General features: G+C 40.4%; 1 protein-coding gene across 1 annotated transcript in view; it reads right to left on the bottom strand.

Annotated features, from left to right (window-relative positions):
* The window catches only part of LOC310911419 (uncharacterized protein), a gene marked incomplete at both ends in the record, with an annotated part of 38,368 nt that overhangs the window by 3,829 nt on the left and 13,805 nt on the right, over positions 1 to 20,734 (bottom strand). Inside the window, 2 exons of the mRNA XM_083864911.1 lie at positions 5,780 to 5,875; positions 6,999 to 7,094. Of these exons, the coding sequence (XP_083721037.1) occupies positions 5,780 to 5,875; positions 6,999 to 7,094 (192 nt within the window). The remainder of the gene's footprint in view (positions 1 to 5,779; positions 5,876 to 6,998; positions 7,095 to 20,734) is intronic.

The following is a 20,734-nucleotide window of genomic DNA, read 5'->3' on the forward strand; positions in this document are numbered from 1 at the left end:
TGATTCTCAGAGTTATAACTGTTATAATGACCTTGGAAGACCAATGTCGCCATGTTTCACAACACTTGGAAGTTGTATTGAGTTTTTTTCCATCAGGTTAGTATGTCAGTGAAGAGGCTGAGATTTTGACAGAGAGGGGAATTTTAAAATCTAAATATCTATAACAAACCTCACAGCTATGGGGCAGAGAAGCAAAGAACCAGACTTACTGCCACTCTACACATCTTAAAGAGGAGAGACTGTAACCAGCTTGGCAAAAGGGTGTTTTTATAATCAGGTAGAGAGAGCTCAAGCTGTGTCAAAACCACTGGCCCAGACCATGTCCAGAATAAGAACACACAGACCTGCATGTGCTGGTGACCTTCAGGGGCTCCTTTTGGAAAATCCAGCTGTGTCAGGGGCTATTTGCTGTAGGACTCCAGCAACCTGGAGGTAGGAGCTTGCCTTCCAGGTCTATGAGCTTGTTGATGTATTCCTGCCACTTTGAAAAGGTAGAAGTGCTGTTTTCTTGAAACAAATTTTAAGGAGGAAACTTGGTTTTGTTGGGTGTCTGTTGCAAAAATCTCCTTAAAATACAGAATGGTGAACAGCAAATCTCAGAATTTCTCCTTTTTCTGAGAGGGCAGGGGGCAAGTTTGAGTTCTGGGTGTGGAGGGGGCAGAGGAGGAACAAAATCACACTCGAGTTAGAACAGGGAACTTATCATCTTTGGAGTGCTACTCCAGCTCCTCCATGAACCTTGAAAGGACAGATTTACAATTGGAAAATTCTTAGAGTTTTGCTCATTGGAACAAAACCATTTCCCAACAGGGATTGCACACCAGAAAAGGCTCCTTATGCACAAGCAAGTTTTGTTCCACTCTATGGTAAGCAAGGAAGAGAGAGAACTGTGTGTGATAATATTAGAGAAAGAATTGTGTGTATTTCTATTATTTGTTTGATACGAATATGGGCTGGAGAAAAATGGAAGCTGATCTTCCTTTCATCTTGGTAACAGATAAAATAGGAACATGAAATGCAAAGAGCAGTGGATTTTCTGCAGATCCCTTTAGCATCTGGGGGTGTTCTGGTACACATGGGCATTAGATGAGGTACTAGGATTTTTTTTTCTGTCTGTGGTTTCCCTGATTCTCAGTGGATGCAAATTAAAAAAAAAAAAAAAAAAAAAAAAAAAAAAAAAAAAAAAAAAAAAAAGAAGATATTGTCTCCTTTTTCCATCCTTTTCTTCCTGTCTATCTCTCCCTGTTCACCTCCCAAATTCTTTCTGTAGTGCTCAGGAAAACAAGAGCTCAGCTAGGAGAAAAGTTAAAAACATTTTGGAGGAAAATTGGAATTGACATCACAGAGGATAATAACAGAGCTGAAGTTCAAATGAATATTTCATAAATGTATTTACAAGGGATGCTAAGCCACTAAACACTAAAACTGACACCAGCTATGTATGCATTATCCTGTACAGATTCAGCAAAGTCATTTAACAAGCTAAGCTTATGTTAAAATTATAATCAATAAATGCCAATTACAGAAAGAGTTTTATCCCTGCATTTTAAAAGAACAGAGCTGTAATTTGCATATGAGTGACATTCTTTTCAAAATTATTTGGTTTTTATTTTAAGGTTTGGAAGGGTTACAGAGGAAAGCTTGAAGAAATCCTGCCTCAGATGTTGTTCAAGGCAGAGAGAGAGAATGGGAAGAATATTGAGGAAATTATAAAGCCATAAGCTTGACACTTATAACATGCAAATAAAGAGAAGTTATTCTGAAGGGCAATGAGGAGCCAGTATGAGTTCAATAATATTAGAACAGAAGACAGCAGCATGAATTTTAATGATGAACATCCTTCACAACTATAACCTTCTTATACTTTATAATTAATTGTTAGAATTATATCTTGATCCTGCATTCAGAGCCTTAAACAGCAGACCTGTATCCCTGGCCAGAAGCCTTCTGACTTTACTGGGTTGTGTTTTGGGTGTATCTGTCAGGGTGATTGGATTCTGCTGCCAGATGTTCATTTCTTTGGCCTAATGCTTCTTTCTGAGCTCAAGAAAAAAGTGAGATGTGAGTTACCAGCACAGGAGGCAAGGGCAAATCACAGACATGGAGCTTTAAACAAGGTGTTTAATATGGTATAGGAAGGAAATCACTAGTGGTAAAACATGGTGACCCTGGGATACTGTTTCTTTCTTTTCAGAAAGGCAAATTTTTGGATATTTTTGAAGTCGTGAAAGCTAAAACCAGAGTCAGACAAAAAAAATTTCTAATGGAAGAACCCTCATCTATAAAGCTGCTCTTTTTTATATTTGAGGCATGTTGAATATTTCAAATTACCTTTTTTAACCTGTTCTTCCAAAAGGTCATTTCCCTACATTTGCAGTACAGTCTGAAAATTGACCATTATTCCTTAAACTATGGCCCTCAAAGTCATAGGTATTTATCAAGGATAACGTGTGTATTCCACCATACACCTTATTTGTTGGGACAAATGACCTATTTTATCGATTCTCCTTCAGAAGCCATTCTGTTCAGTTACAGATGAGTGGGGAAGAAAACTACTCTTTTGACTGACCTCTTTATTTACAGTCTGATAAAGGAGGACTATTGTGTTTTATCCATTATCAATGTCTACTGAAAGTCTCTTTTGCTCTTGCCAAGTTCTCCAGTTGCAGCCACGGACCAGTGAAACTGTAAATAAACTTTCCTGCACAGATGTCTCTGGAATGTCAATGTGAGTTTGACTGATTGTGGCATTAAGAAATCATAATTCACTGCATGACACGGACATGAAATTCCACTGTGCATCATTGCAAAAGAGGCAGAGTTTTTGCCTGTGTTATCCCATCTCCAAAACGTAGCAGAGCTGTTCCAATTAGTTATAAGCTCCTTAACATACAGTGAATACCTCTGATATGCCCCTCTCTGAGGCATTTTCAAAATATTTTAGACATAGAATTATTCTGCTTTAGACATTGCCAATCTTCATTGCAGTGAAATGGAAAATCTGTTTCAGTAGTGTCAATGGGTTTGTCTGCTGGAAGGTTGAGGTCTTTTGGGTTATCACTTGTGATAGAGATCTATGTCTTTGTTCCTGGTGAAAGCTGACAAGAAAATCTGAGACATCAGTATATGAGGCTGTAAATAGTTAAATTATTAGATATCTAAAAGTAGAGAATGTTTTGCCTTTTCTGGTTTAGTCGGAGACTGAGGAAAGGATGTGTTCTGAGAGGAATTATTGTGGCAGCTGCTGCCTCCAAACGTCTTGAAGGATCCATGTGGGCTCAGACCTTTATGAGTTAGAAACTGAAAAGATGGAGGTCATCTGTGACTTCTTATGAAAGATAAATCAAAAAGTAGATGTCCAAGTAGATGTCTGAGATGATTTAGTATTTGTCCATTGTCCCTTTTGTTGGCTTAAGGGCCTGCTCTGGCTACTTCAGTATAAAGGACTGCAACAATCTGTTCCATCTGGGAAATGTCCAGGAAATAGTAGTGGAAGTCTTTGGGTATCCTGTGGTTTAGTCACCCTCCTCAATGTGTTAGGAAGTCAGTGGGGAAAAAATGAGGTTCAGGGTGTAGATGAAACCTGTATCTGCATTTCCATCACCCAATAATGACACTTGAGTGAATTTACAGGCTGATAACAAAGAATGAAGCTGGGATTATCTAATCATCTCCCTACCCTTGAAAAAGTCCCTGAGAAACAATCCTGCCCTAATGGATGCTGGATCACTGAGTGACTGTTGAGAAAATCCATTCTCTGAATTGTTACTTGTAGAGTGGGTCAGAATGTTTGCATTATGAAGTGAAAACTATTGAGATTAATAAAATGGAAACAATTGAGATTAATCATATAAAACATAGAATTAATACATAGTATGAATTAATATATTCAAATATAGTAAACAAAATGTGGTTCTGATTTAATTTAATGCCATAGAATAAATAAACATAAATATGAAATAATATTTTCATATAATGAAAAATATGTGGCAGCTACTACTTTCTTACCTTACAATGTGAATATTTTGCTCTGTTGTTGAGTTTAATAGCCAAAGTGGTTCAAATCTAGGCTGAATTCAGCCTTGCTGATACTACAGTGGAACACAGAATTTGGGAATACTCATCCAAGCAAGATGGGAGTGCTGAGCTCAGGGAAACCTCAGGAGGTTAAATGTGACAAAGCAGTTTTGCACAGGGGAGTGGAGTGATGAACCAGACCTCTCCTTGCCAGAAGCTCACGGGTTCTGGCAGAGCCTGTGGGTTTGGCCCATGGTCCCTGTGCTGCTGGGAGATGGGACAGAGGCCAAAGCAGTACAAGAGCAACAAAAAGAGTAACCAAGGCTTGGGTTCAGCTCTTTGTGCTGCTGCAGCTGGAGAGGCTCTGCCAGAGCTGAGGAGAAGGTGAGCAAGGGAGGCATTCAGGAGGCGGCTTTTCATGTTTAGATAAATACATTTGTTTCATTGAGCCCAGGGTTTGAGGGAATAGCCTCCCATTAAAACATGAAACACGACTTACTTTCAGGGTTACACTTCTATGCAAAACTTACACCTAACATCTGTGAAGATGAAGACTTCCCTGTTCCCCTGCTTCGCCCCTGCCTCGCTGTGAATACCCTGGAGCAACATTGTGAGACCTCACCATCTGCTCTCTGACAATAGTCTTCTCTCTTTCTCTTCAAAAAACCAGAAATTTGGGGTAGCTGTGGGACCTGGGAGTTTCAGTCAGCTCGTTTTGGACAAAAAAAGAGATGATTTAACCTCCCATTATGGGAAGAAATAGTAAAATCAGAGTGACTAGCAAATGAAGGGATTTGGAGCAAAGTTTCAAAGGTTAGATAAATCTGTAAAAAATTACCTGGGCTTGTGTGCTTGCATAGGACAGCAGAAATTTTTAATGTTAGTCTTACTTGTCTTTCACAGGAGCAAGCACGATTTGTTTATTTATTTTATAAACTGAGTCAAGAATATGCCATCAATAACTTTAAACATTCCCATGTTTGAACTAGGAGGCAGCTGGCACAAAGAAACAATTACACAGCCATTGGGAGTTAGCTGACAGAAGATTTTCATAAGTAATTATGTTCTGTGAGTGTGAGGGGAAAGGAAGATAAAGGAGATAATGCCCTTTAAAAGGGATAATGCCTTGATATTTTCCTCATACCCTTTTGCTGTAAAGCTAATGACAGACACAAACTGAAGTGACCCTGGATGTAATTGGCAATAACAGATCTCTTCCCATTCCAGGTCTTCCAATCCCCCCCAAATGCAAGTATTTCCTGCCACCTTGGTCGGTCTGAACAAGTAGAATTTACAAGGTCAGGCTCTAAGGTTAGCAGACACACAGAATTTCTGTGCTTAATGCCACTTGGGTATAGAGAATGGGTACTCCATTTCCTTTTCTCCTTGACCTCTCCTTTTTACCTTGTATTTCAAATTATTTAATTTAAAAGTACTTATTTTGTCTGGCAGGTTGATGTCTGCATCCATATGAGAAAAAGATGAGTCAGGCCTCTTAGGTTGAGTCTAGAAATGTCTTTGAAAGTACCAGTTTTACTGGCAGCATAGGATAGCTCTGACAAATAAGAGGAAGAATTTAGGTGCTAATCATGTTATGGTTGAGTTTTACACGTAATAGAATCATGGCATCTTTTAGGTTGGAAAAGACCTTTAAGATGATTGAGTCCAAGCATAAATCTAACACAATATGAACACAGGAGAAATTCCCACGTATAAAAGTCTGTGGTGATTAAAGAGCTGCAGTAATTGAGGGAGCACTCACGGGTCTGGCACAGCATTCCCACCCATCCTCCGGAGCACTGGCAGATGTTGGGACCGACACACTCCCCTCCATGGAGACACTTCTGCAGGCAAACAGCTGGACAGGTTGACATGAAACAAGTGAGCGGATGTTTGTGATGTATCTGTGTGTTCAAGAACTGTCTGAGAGGTGACCTGCTAGGCTTTATTCCATATGGCTGACTTCCAAAGGAATGGGTGTGTTCTGTTCCTCACATCATCAGTATGCAGGATTCTTTGATATTTTCTTCTAAAGAAATTTGTCTTTGATAATTGTCTACTGGGAGACTTGGCATTTCTAATGCTTAGCTCATCATCAGCTAAGAATAATCTCTCTATGATACATTCATGCACGTTATATGCCTACTACGTGTTCCATGTAAAAAACCAAATATTTCCATAGTAAAGTTTAATATATTTATTGCATATGTTATTTATTCAGAGATCCTGAAAGAAGGAGTGCATGATCTAGTGTATATATATGAGAGACACTTCCTTCCTTCAGCATTTCTGAATAAATTATTATTATTATAAATTCAAACCTCTGGTTCGGAAATCATATTTACTAGCAGGAGCCAAAGGGTAAAAAGCCAATATTTTAATCTGGTTTGCATACAGTATGTCATCTTGATTATAAATTTATTCAGTTTATCTGTCAACTTCATGGTAATGAATAGCCATGTACGGAAAAAATATTCCTTGAAAATATTTTAGGGTGAGAGGTTTTTTTTAATTACATTTTTATGTAACTGTAGTCAGAGTTACAGAGTAAGAACACGTCATTCTCCAAATTATGCGCCAATGACCTTGAGAGTACATCAGTTTGGAAAGCTTTATAGCAGGCTTTAGATAGTTCTGTACTTTGAAATACATGACATTTCTCTGAAGAATATAACAAAATATGTGAGGCTGTTAAAACATAAAATCAATGCTTCAAGTTTAATACTATAAAAATGAATTTCCATAACAAGATGTACAACAGAGCTGCATGAAGCAGAATCAGGGTTCCCCCACACTGCTACTTCTCCTTTGCAAGCATCAGGTGTTTATAGTATTTTGTATTACCTGTACTTAAAACTGCTTTTCTTCAAACTGCCAAATAGCAAAACAGATTTTATGTTGGTTTTTAGTATTATAAACTTGAAATTGGTGTTGACTGGGCTAATTAATAATAACTGTTTGATGGGAGCAGAGGTGCTTACGTTTGCTGCAGTGCTTTCCCCTCCAGCCAGACGGGCAGTCACAGACATTTGGGTGGACACATCTCCCCCCGTTCATGCACGGGGGATCACAGACACCTGCAGGAACACAACAAAGGGACAACGTGGGAGCTGGGAAAGGAGGGGAGACTTCAGTGGAGGCTCAGTTGCTTCCTCCCTGCAGAAAGTTAGTTGGCTTTATAATTAAAAACCAGAAAAGTAATTTGGAATTGAGGATCTGAAACACAGAGGCTTGATAGGTCCCATAAATCCTTATGGGAAATGCTGTGCTGTGTGTGGAAAGTCTTTGGCAGGAGCTCTAAGAGTTGCCTCACCAGACCTCAGAGAGGCTGATTACAAAGACTCTCAGAAAAGCAAGTGGACGGGCCAAAGATTGTTAGAGCTTTTACTTCCATATGGGAAAATTCCTCCTTCATGTTCTTGGATGTTCATTTGGATAAGAAAAGCCTTGACAAGGATGGTTTTCACACAGTTTTGGGTACAATTTTGCATTCAACCAAGCATAAATCCTAAATCTATTCTTCCATTGCCCTTTTGAACCATTACTTCTTAAAGTACTTACCTTTTTAATTTTATTCTTTTATACAAATAAGATGTGAGAGCTGAGTTGTTCTTTCATACACAAGAAGCCAGATGGGCTTTTAATTTTAATTTCATTAAAAATCAAATAGCTAGTTTTTGTGTCTCTGATTAAGCTGTATTTATCAGTGTTGTTTTAGAACATCCAGCATTAAAATCTCACATTTCTGGGACCTCAAACACCTGCAATCCCAACCTGCTTTGATGTGAGGAGATGCCACAGGCAAGTACCCAGATTCCTCCTGTCCTGTCTCTCCTTGCCTGCTAAGGTAAGTGTAGGAAGCACCCATCAGAGGCAGGGCAATTCAGAAACATGGCAGTGCCAGTGTGGTGGGAGTGGGAATAATTTGCATTTTACATGGAAGGAAGCATTGGATAATTGGGTGGAGTACAAAAAGCCATGTAACACAGCAAGTGGCTGGACTGAGGTAGGAAAGCCAAGTCAGGAGGAGTTTGGCAGTCAAGGTGTGAGCTCACATTTGTGCCCGAAGGCTCCTGCCCTGTTCAAAGCTTTACAGGCACAGTGGAGCTGCCAGTGACTCCTTCCCATCTCGGTGTGGTTCCTCCCTGCCTGCAGGGATGAGTGGCTGTGGGACACCCAGCTCCTCCTCAGCAGGGAGCAACTCGAGGGGCTGACAGGTGAAACACAGCAGTGCCTCCAGCAGCCTCCAGGCTGTGCTGCCTTTTAGCACATCAGCAGCAGGAGCAGAACAGGAATGCCAATGCTGCAGCAATCCGAGTTGTCACTGCATACAGGACTCTGAATGACCACAGTCCCCCCCTCAGACATCTGCTGTAGGAGGTGGAATCCTGAAAAGAGCCTCAAAATAGGGATGATTACTAAAAGATAGCATGCAGAAAGTGCTGCAGCTTTTATTTGATGGGAGGATGACCTTTTGTTCCTCTCTCAGGGATGATCAGGCATTTTTAAGTAGGTAGATTTACGTTCCCTAATTATTCCTCTGATGTAGTGAAATGTTGCTTTTGTGCCACTTTGTGTGCTGGTCTCTCCCTTCAGTCCAGATGCTGCTGCACTGGCAGCTTTTAGAGCTGTATTGCTGCTCTTGCTCGGCTGTTACATTTGCATTTCATTGTGTGCCAAGGCTCCTGGATCCCTCAGCAGCATGACCTGCCCTTAGGCAGGGCAGACATGGCCATGATTATAGGGGCTGCTTGGACCCCAGCCCTCAAACTGTCATCCTCCATTTCCTTCTTTCTCCACCTCTCCTGATCCATGCTGTAATCTTGGCCTCTGCTTACTAAGGCTAACAGGGATCTACAGTTCTTGCTGAGCTGTTAAAAAAATGCTGCAGCCACTGGTTAAAACCTAGATGAGTTCAAAGGGTCATGGCATCCATTACTCTGAAATCATTTAATCTCTTATTTTCCCTCTTCCTTTTTCTCTCCCCTTTGTCTCACATCTCCAATAAGAGATTTCTGATCCACAGTCTTACAATTCGTTGTATTTGACTTCATATTTCAATTATAAAAGAGCTCAGACATCCAGAATGTAGAAAAGATGAGCCCAAACATGAAGTTTGGTTCTAGATTAAAAAAAAAAAAAAAAAAAGTGCTTTCTGATATTCATGGACCACAATGTCCCCAGCACTAATCTGCTCTCCTAAAATCAGTAGAAAATCTATAGATTTTGTTTAGAGATTGTATGAAACTTGGACAATACCTTGCCACCATTGCTTAGAAAATAAAATCAAGAAAAGGTAGTGAGGACAGTAGCACTTGTTCAGATGGATATTCCACCTTTTTTTTTCTTGTTGCTTCCATTTTCTGTATATTTTTAACCTTACACAAACAATCACATTCCTATTGTTTTCTGTTCTTTTTGTACCATCAGCAGACTCAGCTGCAGGGAGCCAAATCAGTAATTCAGCAAAGGTTTCAGCAACAGGTGAGGTCCAATCCTGATCTGAATAAAACACATAAGTTCAAACTGACTTTCAACTTTCCATTTCTCCCTTTTTTTGTTCAGTTACCTTACAAATGACCAAGTAGCTATAAAAATATAGCATGAATTGCCCTGATTAATTATGACATCTCTGACTTCAGTGATAAATCCAAAGGAGTTCAGTTCAAAGTGAACTAATGGTTTGAGTCAGTACCAAACCTGCTCTGAACTGGAGGAGCACTTCTGCCTGCCTGCCCTCCAGGGAAGAAACTCTCCTTTTTGCCAAGGAATTCACAAGCACCTTTAGGTAAATGAATGCAGTGTTATCTCTCCTCTTTTCCTTCCTGACATCTCCACCTTGTCCTCCCTTTCTTTAACTTTCTTAAATACGACTCCATCTCAATACCCATCAGGCAGACTTCCACATTTGTTAATGATAACTAGTTCGGATCCTGTCTAGTCCCACTCCTTGGCCTCTGTGGAGGAGTTCCAATTTCAAAATAGCAAACAAAAATGTTCTAGCCTCTCACAGGAAAACTAAATAAATTATCAGACACTAGGAGAGCAAATCAAATTATTGCAATCCTCCCAGGTACTGGCATGACTTTGAAAAGACTTTTTTTTTTTTTGCCATCTTCTTAAGAAAGCCCTGGCATCTTCACCTAAAGATAGCAGCAGTTTGATAAGTTTTCCATCTCTCTTGGGGGCTAGTCCTAATGCCATGGATATAAACACACCTGTGTCTCCCCTTTGTTGCAATTAGGTAGGATATATCACTGGGAGTGGGGAGAGTCCTGTGCTATCCACAGATCCTGGGTGCAAGCTTGCTGGGAATCAGTATCACTAAAGGCTTCATCATTCCCAGCTGCCAGTGCTGTCATTTCTATGCTCTTCAGCAAGAACTAAATCCCATAATTTCATATGCAATGATGTTACTCAAGTCTGTAATGTGCCACAATTCTGTAAGGCCACCACTTACAGCTCAGAACCACTTCCATCTCGTGTTTCCCTGAATTGGGGGGTTAGATAAGGTAAGCCTGTGCTGAAGGTGGCAATGCAGGGTGAAGAAGCAGCATGGTTCTGTGTTGTATTTCAGATGAGGGGGGATTTTGATAAGGTAACAAGCAGCTGCAGGTGTTCAGATAAAGCACAGGTGTTGCACAGAACATCACATAAAATGTGCACAGTCCTCCCACGCGCTGAAAGGCTTTCACAACTTGCTGAGTTTTCTGTTTAATGCAGCAGCTATTTCTCTTTGATGGCTTTAATGCATTTTGACCTTACAATCACTTAAAATTTCTTGTGACCCTTTTCATAGCTTATCCCCTCTAGGCTCACTTGACCCAGTGAAGTGCTTCTTGCAACTCTTTTTATCAACCTTCATGAAGCTCCACACCAAACTCTTCAGCCGTAAAATATTTAAGGTAGTCAGACTTTCTGTTTTGGCAGCCAAAGCGAGGAATTTATCTACAAAATAAATATTTCTGGAGTTTACTAAAACCACCCAGCACCTGAAATGTTGTGTGTGAAGTGGAGCCTGTCCTCCTGGTGTAAGTAGCAGCAGCCATGGACACTCACAATTTCAGTGGCTTCTGCTGCCTGCCTTTGTTCCCACTGATCTACAGTAACATTCCTACTAAAATGTACACAGTATGAAGCAAAATATCCCTGTTATGCAAAGCCAGAGGGGGCTGGGGGTGAAGTTAAGCACTGGACGTGCTTTGCTGGGCTGTGGATACTGGAACCGACTCTATTGAAGGGTCACACTATTAACCAGCAGTATCTGCTGACCAGATACAGTGATCAGAAACAGCCAGAGATGTCCTCCAGACTTCCACTGCTTCTGTGGATTATCAGACAAAAACTTTCCTGGTTTAACCTAAACCACCTTTAGACAAAAGGACCTCATTACACCTTTTCTCCTTCGGAAGGAGATAATAAGTAGAGAAAAGCTTTAAATTTTGTTCAAATAAGACATATCACCAACCTCATAAAGTCAAAAGAAAAAAAAAGAGATGGAATATTACACCATGACCCTGAAATCTTAGAAGGAAGAGATCCTCTCTGCAAACTGAAACATCCATGTCCTTTCCTGGCCATGAGACTGCAGAGACTATTTCTTTCTGAATCAAAAATTACCTGTCATCACATATCCTGAGCCAAGGCTCTGATGAGCAGACAGTGCATCAAGCTGCAGTGCTGATTAGAAGATGTAGTTTTCAAAATAGTTTTTTTTTTCTTTTTTTTTTTCTTTTTTTTCTTTTTTTCTTTTTTTTTTTTCTTCCCCGGTAGAAGCTGAGTAAATTGACCTGCTTCTGGGTGCATCCTGCCTTTGGATGGAAGAGAGAAAATAGCCTCAAGCAGTAACATCTGTGTGGGCCAGCTAAGGCAATGCATCAGGCTGTATCTTGCTGACAAAGAACACAGAAATGCAGCCAAAAGAACACCTACTGGTAGATACATACTTCAACTTATCCCTTAAGTCACCATCTCTGTGCTGACATTTCTGGGAGATTCACAGGCACTGCTTTTATTTCTGCCTGGTGTTGGTTTTGATCTGATGACTTCTCTGTGGGTCCAGTGCATATTTCAACTTGTTCTATTGCTCTTTTGTGGAGGAGGGAGCCTTTCAGTCTCAGGTTTGTTTTTTTCTACAGATACATGTTGTTTTAATGTTTGTTTCCTCCTTGCTGCTTGGTGTTTACCTTGATCTGGTGTGACATTCTCAAAAAGTAAAGAGCTGTATCTGGGGAGATACAACCCAGTACGGACACAGAGCATGGGACAGATTTAAAAATATCACTGACTGGTCTTGTCAGGAAAACGCAGCTGACAGAAGTTGAGCTGTGGACAAAAATGAAGCCAGTAAATGTGAAAGAAGTGGAGTTTGTGTTAAAGCTGGCACTTCTAGCCCTTTCAAGTGTTTTTAGGTAAAATATATCACCTATTGATAAAACAAAATGAACGTGGAGAAGCTCTGTGCCAGAAATGGCACAATCATGACACTGCAGCTGAAAAGTGTAGGGATGTTGCTGATCCTTTTCACAGGACACAAACAGGAAGGTCAGACCAGCAGTTTCACAAAATAGCACAGTTCAGTTGATCGACTGGAAGAAGGTTCTCCATCTCTCTGGGTGCATTATGCACCCAAGCAGCACTGCTCAGATGAAACATTATCCTGACTGCAGAAAGGGAACAACTGCTTGGATGCTTCTAGGCTCCAAATAAAGATTTCATCTTGCTGAGTGATCTTCAATCCTTTAAAATAAAAAAAAAAATAAAAAACATCCCCAAATGGGTGTGTTCTGGCCAAAAACGATGTTTCTAACAAAGGGCACCATTGTTTGGATTCTACTGGCAGAAACTAGTGGAGGTAAAAAATGTCATTCACCCCTTTAGAGGGTATAACTGATGCTCAACAGATCATTAGCGAGATGGATGTACCAATATATCTGCTGCTGTGAAGGTCCCAAATGCACACAGCTCTGAAAAACACGTTATGGATTCGGGACACCAGCAATTTCGAGTCCCCTTTTTTTCTACTTCCAAGGGCAGTGAGGAAATAGTTTTGCCCATGCTGAGTTTTAGGCACATATGTTTTTCCACAGCTTGATTTTATCTGAAATTCCTCATCTGTGTTGATTTGGGTTTGTAAATAAAGAAATAACTTTCTCTGCAAGCTCTGTCTGGGTAACCTCAGATGTGTGATCCACTGAATGCCAGTAATTATAGCCACAGATTAAATTTTAGGGAGAAAGAATACTTGTCGTGTAACAAAATTGCAAATTTCGTGCAATGCTCTAAAATTTGGATCCTTATCCATATCAAACTACCAATCATTTTGAGGTTTGCTCATCCCTATTTCTCGCTTCACGTACCTCTGGCGGAGATGCAAAGCACTTCTTCAATAAATTACCTTTCTCAATAGTAAAAAATAATCTCGTAGAAACCTCTGAGGGATGCAGTGCGGGAGAACAAATTACTACAAGACACAGAGGGAGCTGTAAATGTAATTGTGATGGTTGTGGTGACAGTTTGCATTTCTAATATATTCACTTTACCACAGAGCTCCAGCAATAAGAGTTAGTTTGCATGACCTAGCACACATTTCAGAAGAAAAAATGGTCAGAAAAATTGTAAACTCGTACAGATAGCAGTGCAATGTCATTGCTTTGCCTAATTATGTCTGGGTCTTCATTCTGATGTGTACTCTGATATACTTATGGGGCCTTTTAGAGATATTAAAGCAGGAAATAAATCTAATTTAGTTATTAGTTCAGTAAAAATGAGAAAAATAATTACTACTATATGGAAAAACTACTGAGCTGCTAGACTGCGCTCCCAGAGTCAGTGTGTGGTGCTCTGCATTCCTGGTTGCTGTCACGTTGCTCTCAGCAGCTGATAACATTTTCTATCAGCTAAGGAGGATCCTGATCTCTCCATCTGTACCTCCAAAAGATTCCCTGGGAGGGAGGGAGTGGTAGGCAAGACTCCTAAACCTCAGGAAACCAGTGGGGGATTGTCACTGCAATGCAGGCAGGGGACTCCCCATTCTCCTTGGGCTGAAATGTCTCTCCCTCCTGGTCTCACCATCTCCATTTTGCCTGTTGTCTGTTGCCAGGTGAAACTCTGCACAAACAATAGTATCATGTTGGGGTAGCTGTGGAATACTTCAGCATCTTCCAGAATGAAACCACCATAAACAAAATAAGCACGTGTAGGTGCACATTTGGATGTTTGGGGAATATTCTGCTGGGAGCTGTGAGATTTTGAGATCATTAGTAAATCCTTTTTCTCATTTACGGACTGGTTTTAGTCTGATTGCAACACTATTAATTTGAAAAAGACTACAGCTCTACTTTATTCTCATCTTTGCAACTGTTAGTGTATAATTAATGTGGGGAATTGCAAAGTATACTCTCAGCACAGGTCGTATTCCCAACTTGTTAGGGGCTTGAGTTTGGTAACATTTTCTCCTCATTGAAGAATGCTCTGTGTTTTATTAGGTCAGTGAACCATTCCAGCCTGTGTATAAATTGTTCTGTTGAGCTGCTTTCTTGTCATGCCTGACTGAGAAGTGAAAGAGGACTCATACACCCAGTTTCTCCTCTGCTGATTGTTTTTGCAGCTCTGTGCTTGAGGATGACCTGCACTTTAGGCCATTTGGGCACATTCCTCTTGTCTGAGTGGGCTAAGGCACTGCCTGTGCTTGGTGCAATTTGTTTCATTTTCATCAATGCAAAAAGAAAAGGGAGATTCAAGTCTCAAGACAAGGGCAGCAGCCACGGGCTGCAGTGGTCTGGCTGATAACTCAGCCAAAAATTAAGGACCTGGTCAGGAAGTTTGGAATGGGACTGCTGCCTGCACTGGCACTGCACTAATCTGTTCATCATCACTCTGTTCTTATCTGCCTCAGAAATAAGCTTGAGCTTACATGGAAATCAGTGCTGGAGAGGATTGTCTTGCCTGTGTCTTTTTGTGGATAAACAGACAACATTAATCTCCATGACCATCTGTCCTCTGGGCTTTTCAAGTGATAGATATGTTGCTCCTTTTGTAAAAGACGTTTAAAAAATATTTTAATCAAAAAAAATACGTCCCCAAAATGTTGTTTCTTAAATCAATTAGTGGGCAAAAAGCACTTATTGTCATGCAAAAGCCCTTTGCAAAGAGAGATGCAGTAATTCAGGAATCCCTTTTCTTTTGCTTTAGGCATGCTTTTACATACAGCAGCAGATCTGGCACATTTCCTCAGTGCATTTAAGATACAGGTAAAGAATATTAAAATTTAGATGTTCTACTCTGGTAAAATTCATGTTGTAGTCTGGGAAAGTTCTGCTTATGGAATGAATAAAAAATTTAATAAGACTTTTGGGCTTATTTAGGAAATATATTCAGTTCTTACCCAGATGTATTCTTGTTCCCTTCCTGAAAAATAAATTTAGACAGATGCATGTGCTCAAAATTCCTATTAAAATAAATGCATCAGCTACATATATATGAAAAAATTTATTTTTTAAGAGAGGCCGACTAATGGTTTTGTCACAAATCCTTACTAAGAGTGAGCAGTGAGGAGCTCTGCTCTGAGAGCAGACCAAAAACCAGGTTGTGCCCTGAGTCACTGTCTCCTGTTGGGAAGGCACAGCTCTCCCTGTTCCCCCCAGGCAAGATGCACGGATCATGTTTTGTTCAGCTGAATAGGAAAGACAGCAGTAACTTTTTTTTTTTTTTTTTTTTTTTTTTTTTTTTTTTTTTTTTTGTTTGGTTCATCCTTCATTGCATTTCCTGCCCAGGGGTGGAAGATGACATCTAATATGAACCTGTTCTGTTACGTAGACTGGAAAATCAAGTAAGGGCAGAGACCAGGGTTTCCTTTTCCTGCGTCTCCACACTGGGCACCAACCAAGGGACAAGCCAGCCCACAAATCTTTGTACTTTTGTTGCACAGATAATGCTTTGAACAGGAAGTTGCTGTTTGCTATAAGCAGCTGCTCATTTACTTCCAAACACCCACTGTTCAGGCATATTTGCCATCCAGGAATCTTAGACAAACACTTGTTGCTTTTAAGCACATCCCTGCCGTATGGAGAGCAAGTCTGATGTAAATGATTCCTCCATCCATTTGGATGAGATATGTGGTTTGTTCCTTGCTTGTTTGTGTGGGAGGTTTTGCTGGACCTTTGGCTTGCAAACTGGCTGATTTTTGATAGCTTAAGTCAATCTGGCTACTCAGTGAAGACATTCCCGAGAATATATCACACAGTGTCAAGCTGACAACTCGGTGGGAGTCTGATTTGTTGAGCAGTAAAACTTCCTGCTTATGCAGCTGGCGAGGCAGTAATGTACAGAAACATTACATGGGAAGGCTGGAATGTGGGAAATCAGTGACTTTCACAATATGACATTGCTTAGCAAAAAGCTGCCTTTGAAACCTAGTGTTCACATTTCCAATTAGTTTGCCTCCAGCTCTCATGCAAAGAAAGTCCTCATGCTACCGGGAAGGGAAAAGAAAGGAGGAGGGAAGAGCAGCAAGCAGAGCTGGAGGAATGACTGTGAGTTATATTACACACTGTGAATTGGCTATAAATCCTGGCTGCAGGAATTACTGAAATGGAGAAATAGTTATCTCCTAACTCCAATCCAATCTGCAAAGCCCCAGTGTCAGTGTGATGATTTATGTGATGCAAAGCCGTCAGGATTGAGCCCGGCAGAACGAAACAGATGCACACAGAAACTTGTTCTCAGTTTTAAATGGGGACCAAGCCCCAGGTCTCTGTCTGTATTTCATGGCCATGGGGTAGTGCCAAAAGTGGGGCTGAGCTCAGGCTCCAGGTGTGCCTGGAAAAGGCAGGAGGAGGATGCTGCTTTCCCGTGACCTCTGCTGGCTGATGAGCTCCAGAGGGAGCTGTGGCTCGCTTTTTTTTTGCTCAGAGATGCACTCACAGGAAGCAGACAGCAGAGGAAAAGATAAATGTGATCCCACGAATCCCTCTTCTTCTCCCCTCCTCTTCATTCCAACCTTTCCTAAGAAAACTCAGCTTTTATGGGCTTTCATTTTTAAAGGTTGTTTGTAGAGAAGTCCTATGAAAATCCACCTAGTAAATAAAGGAAACCTACTGTGTTGTCTTTGTTTATAATTTTTGTAAGGATGCAGTAAATATCAGTCAGAACCCTGCTTTAAAGCCTCCCGAAAAGCAGTGACATCCCAGCATTTTTAAAGCTGTGTTTGTCAAAAGGGAATTCAAACCACTGCACAAACAATTTTTCTTTAGCGCCCGAGTGCGTTTGTTGGATGCAAAGTTGATCCAGAAATATATTTTATTTTGAGGTGCTGCCAGCATTTGCCTCTTCCCTCTCACCAAGACTGATTATACTGGAAACAATCCTTCTCAAGTGAGGATGGGAGGTTGGAGATTGCTGAGGCACAACCACACATTTCCCTGTCAGTGCTGCCACCCGTGTGCCCAGGGTGTGGGTGTCTGCTTTGCATAATCACCAGGCCCTTATTGCAGCTGGCAGCCAATCACACCTCGCTGATTTACACTTTTTGGGCTTCTGGAGTGATGTTTATTTAGATACAAACCACAAACTTTCAGGCTGAATGTCTTTCTTCATGCACTCAGGAGGCAAACAGAGCGAGCCTGAATAGAAAAGACGTGGTGCCACCACTCTGTCCTGGACATTTTTTGCTGTCATGCAGACAGTCTTAGAAATTCCAAACTGTACAGGGATGAAACTGAAAATCATAAGGCAGAAATTCCAAACTGTACAGGGATGAAAGTGAAAATCCTAAGCCATGGTTCTATGTATTAAAAAAAAAAAAACCCAATAGCCTGTTTGGGTTCATTTTAAAAATAACCCGTCTTTGATGGGTTGTGTGGCTTTTAGTTTTAATTATCTCCTTCAATTGAGAACCTAAAGCTGCCAAAATTAAATAGAAGCTTTCCTTTCTCTGTCCATGCAGGTTTGTTGTTAAGAAGGATAGAGAAATGTCTAAAAGCAGTGGAAACAATATCAATGTATCAAACAATGACAACTTGAATAAAATGCCAATTTTTCTGCATTAGTATTAAGCTCACTCACTCTTTCTTGATAGGTTTTATTAGTCAGGTAATAACCCACCCCAAATTTCTAAGATTATAGACTCAGTGTAAGTACATAGTAAAGCTGATTTGCTGTCAGAGGTGTTTGAAACTACTGGAAATGTAAAAGTACATAAGGACACAGCAATTTCATATTCGGAGTGCAAAGAACAATTAAGATAAAGATAAAATCCTTCAAAAGGATTTTTTTTTTTCTCAGAATTGTTGCATTCATCATTGTGGCTTAGCCACCCATACATTTCTCAGTGTGGGGTCACCTGGCAGCAACAGGGGACACCCCTGAGCTGTGATTTGGACCACAGGTTCACCTTTAGCCATCTCTGACATTGTCCTGGTGATGTGGAAATGGGAGATGATGCAGTGTTAAACTTCCAGTAAACTTCACGCGTGATCACAGCTTTGCTATCATGGTATGTGTATTTTTTTCTTCATTCTTTGCGTGGATTTTACAGCTGAAGCTGAAATGTCCTGTACAACTCAGAGCTCAGATACCTTACACGGAGTCCTTAAAGTCTGACAGAAAATATGCTCAAATCTAGAAAAAAATGCTCTGTAAAGCAAAAATCTACTGGTATTCTCTGATTCCTTCTTGCCATATACCTTTCCCAGGAAGGTCAGCAGAAGCACTGCATTCCCAGCTGGATTTCTGAGCACTCAGGCACACAGACCATGGGGTTGTCTCACCTCTGCACAGTCAGCTACCCCAGGTGGCCTCAGGATTATCAAAATTAACTTGATAGATGTATAAATACAGATATGTTTAGTGCTAGTGACACTGCGGTCTGAGCTGCATGATACTTAGCTGGTTTTGGAATTTTAAATGGAAAATATGGTAGTTTTTACATGTTTTGTTTGAGAAAAAAATGAGTTGGGTGATGGGAATTCTGCACATTGGGGTTTTATCCTCCTCTTTTTTATTTGTCTTTGTGAGTTAGGAACATGTGTTTACACTTTGAGCCTTTCAGTGTATGCCACACACACTATCTAATTCCCCAATCTAGTCCATGCCTGATGCAAAATGATATGAAATCATATCTAAAAAAGGGGTGAGATGTGTTCTGCATTTGAACTCTGAGAGGTTTATGGGACAGAGAGCAGCCTCCCACTGCTGGGAACATTGGTTTTCTCCATTTTATGTGGAGGAAAGTTTGCAAAGGTCAGCTGAGACTGACTTCTGCTGTGCCCTGCAGGCTTCTGCTCCAGAGGAGCTGCAAAATCTGGAACCTCTGCCAGAGGAGAGGGAAGTTATTCTATGCAACAACAATAAGAAGACATACAGCTCTAAGAGAAACTGCTTGTTATAAAATCTTGTGAATTATCAACTTCTTTTGACAGATCTTGATACTTGTCCCATATGCTCTTGATTTTAGGCAAGGAAAAAGAAACATTACTCAACATTTTTCACCAATTAGCAGTCAGTGGCCAGTAAGAATCAGCAAAAAGTAGTGCTTTCCTTCCACTTAATTTTCTCTTCATTCATCACACTCATAGGCCCTTTATTTAAGTTTTTATAACACTAAACTAAATAAACCAGGCAATATAGCAGTTATTGAAATAGAATGAAGCCTTGGATCAGAGGGAACAGAAATGTTTTCATCATCTCAAAAAAACACTTTTGCAAAAGATTATCCCAAGACAGACAACAAAACCTGAGAAACTTTTGGAAAGTGGAAGGAAACCTGCTGTGAGTTGGTGGAGTTTGGAGGATTCCAGGGAGTGCTTTGCTAGACTGCAATCATCATCAGCGCGCTTCCCTTTGATCTGCCTGGAGATGTGGCAGGGTGTTTAAAGCTGGAAACAGCACTTTTCTAATGTTCTCTAACCTCAAAAACAGGATGCCAAACATAAGGTTTTTTCCTCCTTTTTTCTCCCTCCAGCACATTCCTGCCAGAACAGACTATTCAATTGTGCACTGTGCGTCACGACCCTCCCTGCTGAAGGAGGGGAGAGTGGCAGTGTGGGGAATGAGAGGGCTTTTGTTGCTGCAGGGAATTTTTTACTGGCTTTTTTTTTTTTTTTTCCTCTGTGTGTGAGAGACATAAAATGCTCTGGAAATGTACAGATTCTTCCTGCCAAGAACGGTTGTTTTCACAGCTCCCCTCTTGCCAATTTCAAACTGATTAAGAAATAATATTTTTTTAAAAAAAGTTTTCACGTACACATCCTAAACTCCCTGGCTGACAAACATTGTTGATCAATTGAGTCTGTAAAAGTGCCAAAATAACCTATTTTCCCAGAAGAATTGAGGAATCAAATATTAATACTGATGGTAACGTGAAAAGGGAGTTTTCAGTGACAAGAAAAAATTCAAGGATGAAGTGCTGTTAACCAATTACTTTAATTAAGCTGGAACTATGAGGTTCTAATATTTTTAAGGATCTTAGTCAGCTTCTTGGCCTTTGGCTTTAATTTTTTTCCCCAAAAAAAAATCTTCCATGCAAAATAATTAATTAATCTCCAAATATGAATGTTACTCATTTTGAACGCTTGAAATATTTAGAGACGATTCCAGCCAAATGTTCTCCTCCCAACTTCAACTCGACTTGTTCTAATTAACAAGTTGGTTTTGGGTATAACCTAGAGCTTTATGGGCTCTGATAGAAATATAGTTGATCCCAGCATAAACACAGGCT

The sequence above is a fragment of the Zosterops lateralis genome (assembly GCF_965231275.1).
Source record: "Zosterops lateralis genome assembly, chromosome: 7".
NCBI lineage: Eukaryota > Metazoa > Chordata > Aves > Passeriformes > Zosteropidae > Zosterops > Zosterops lateralis.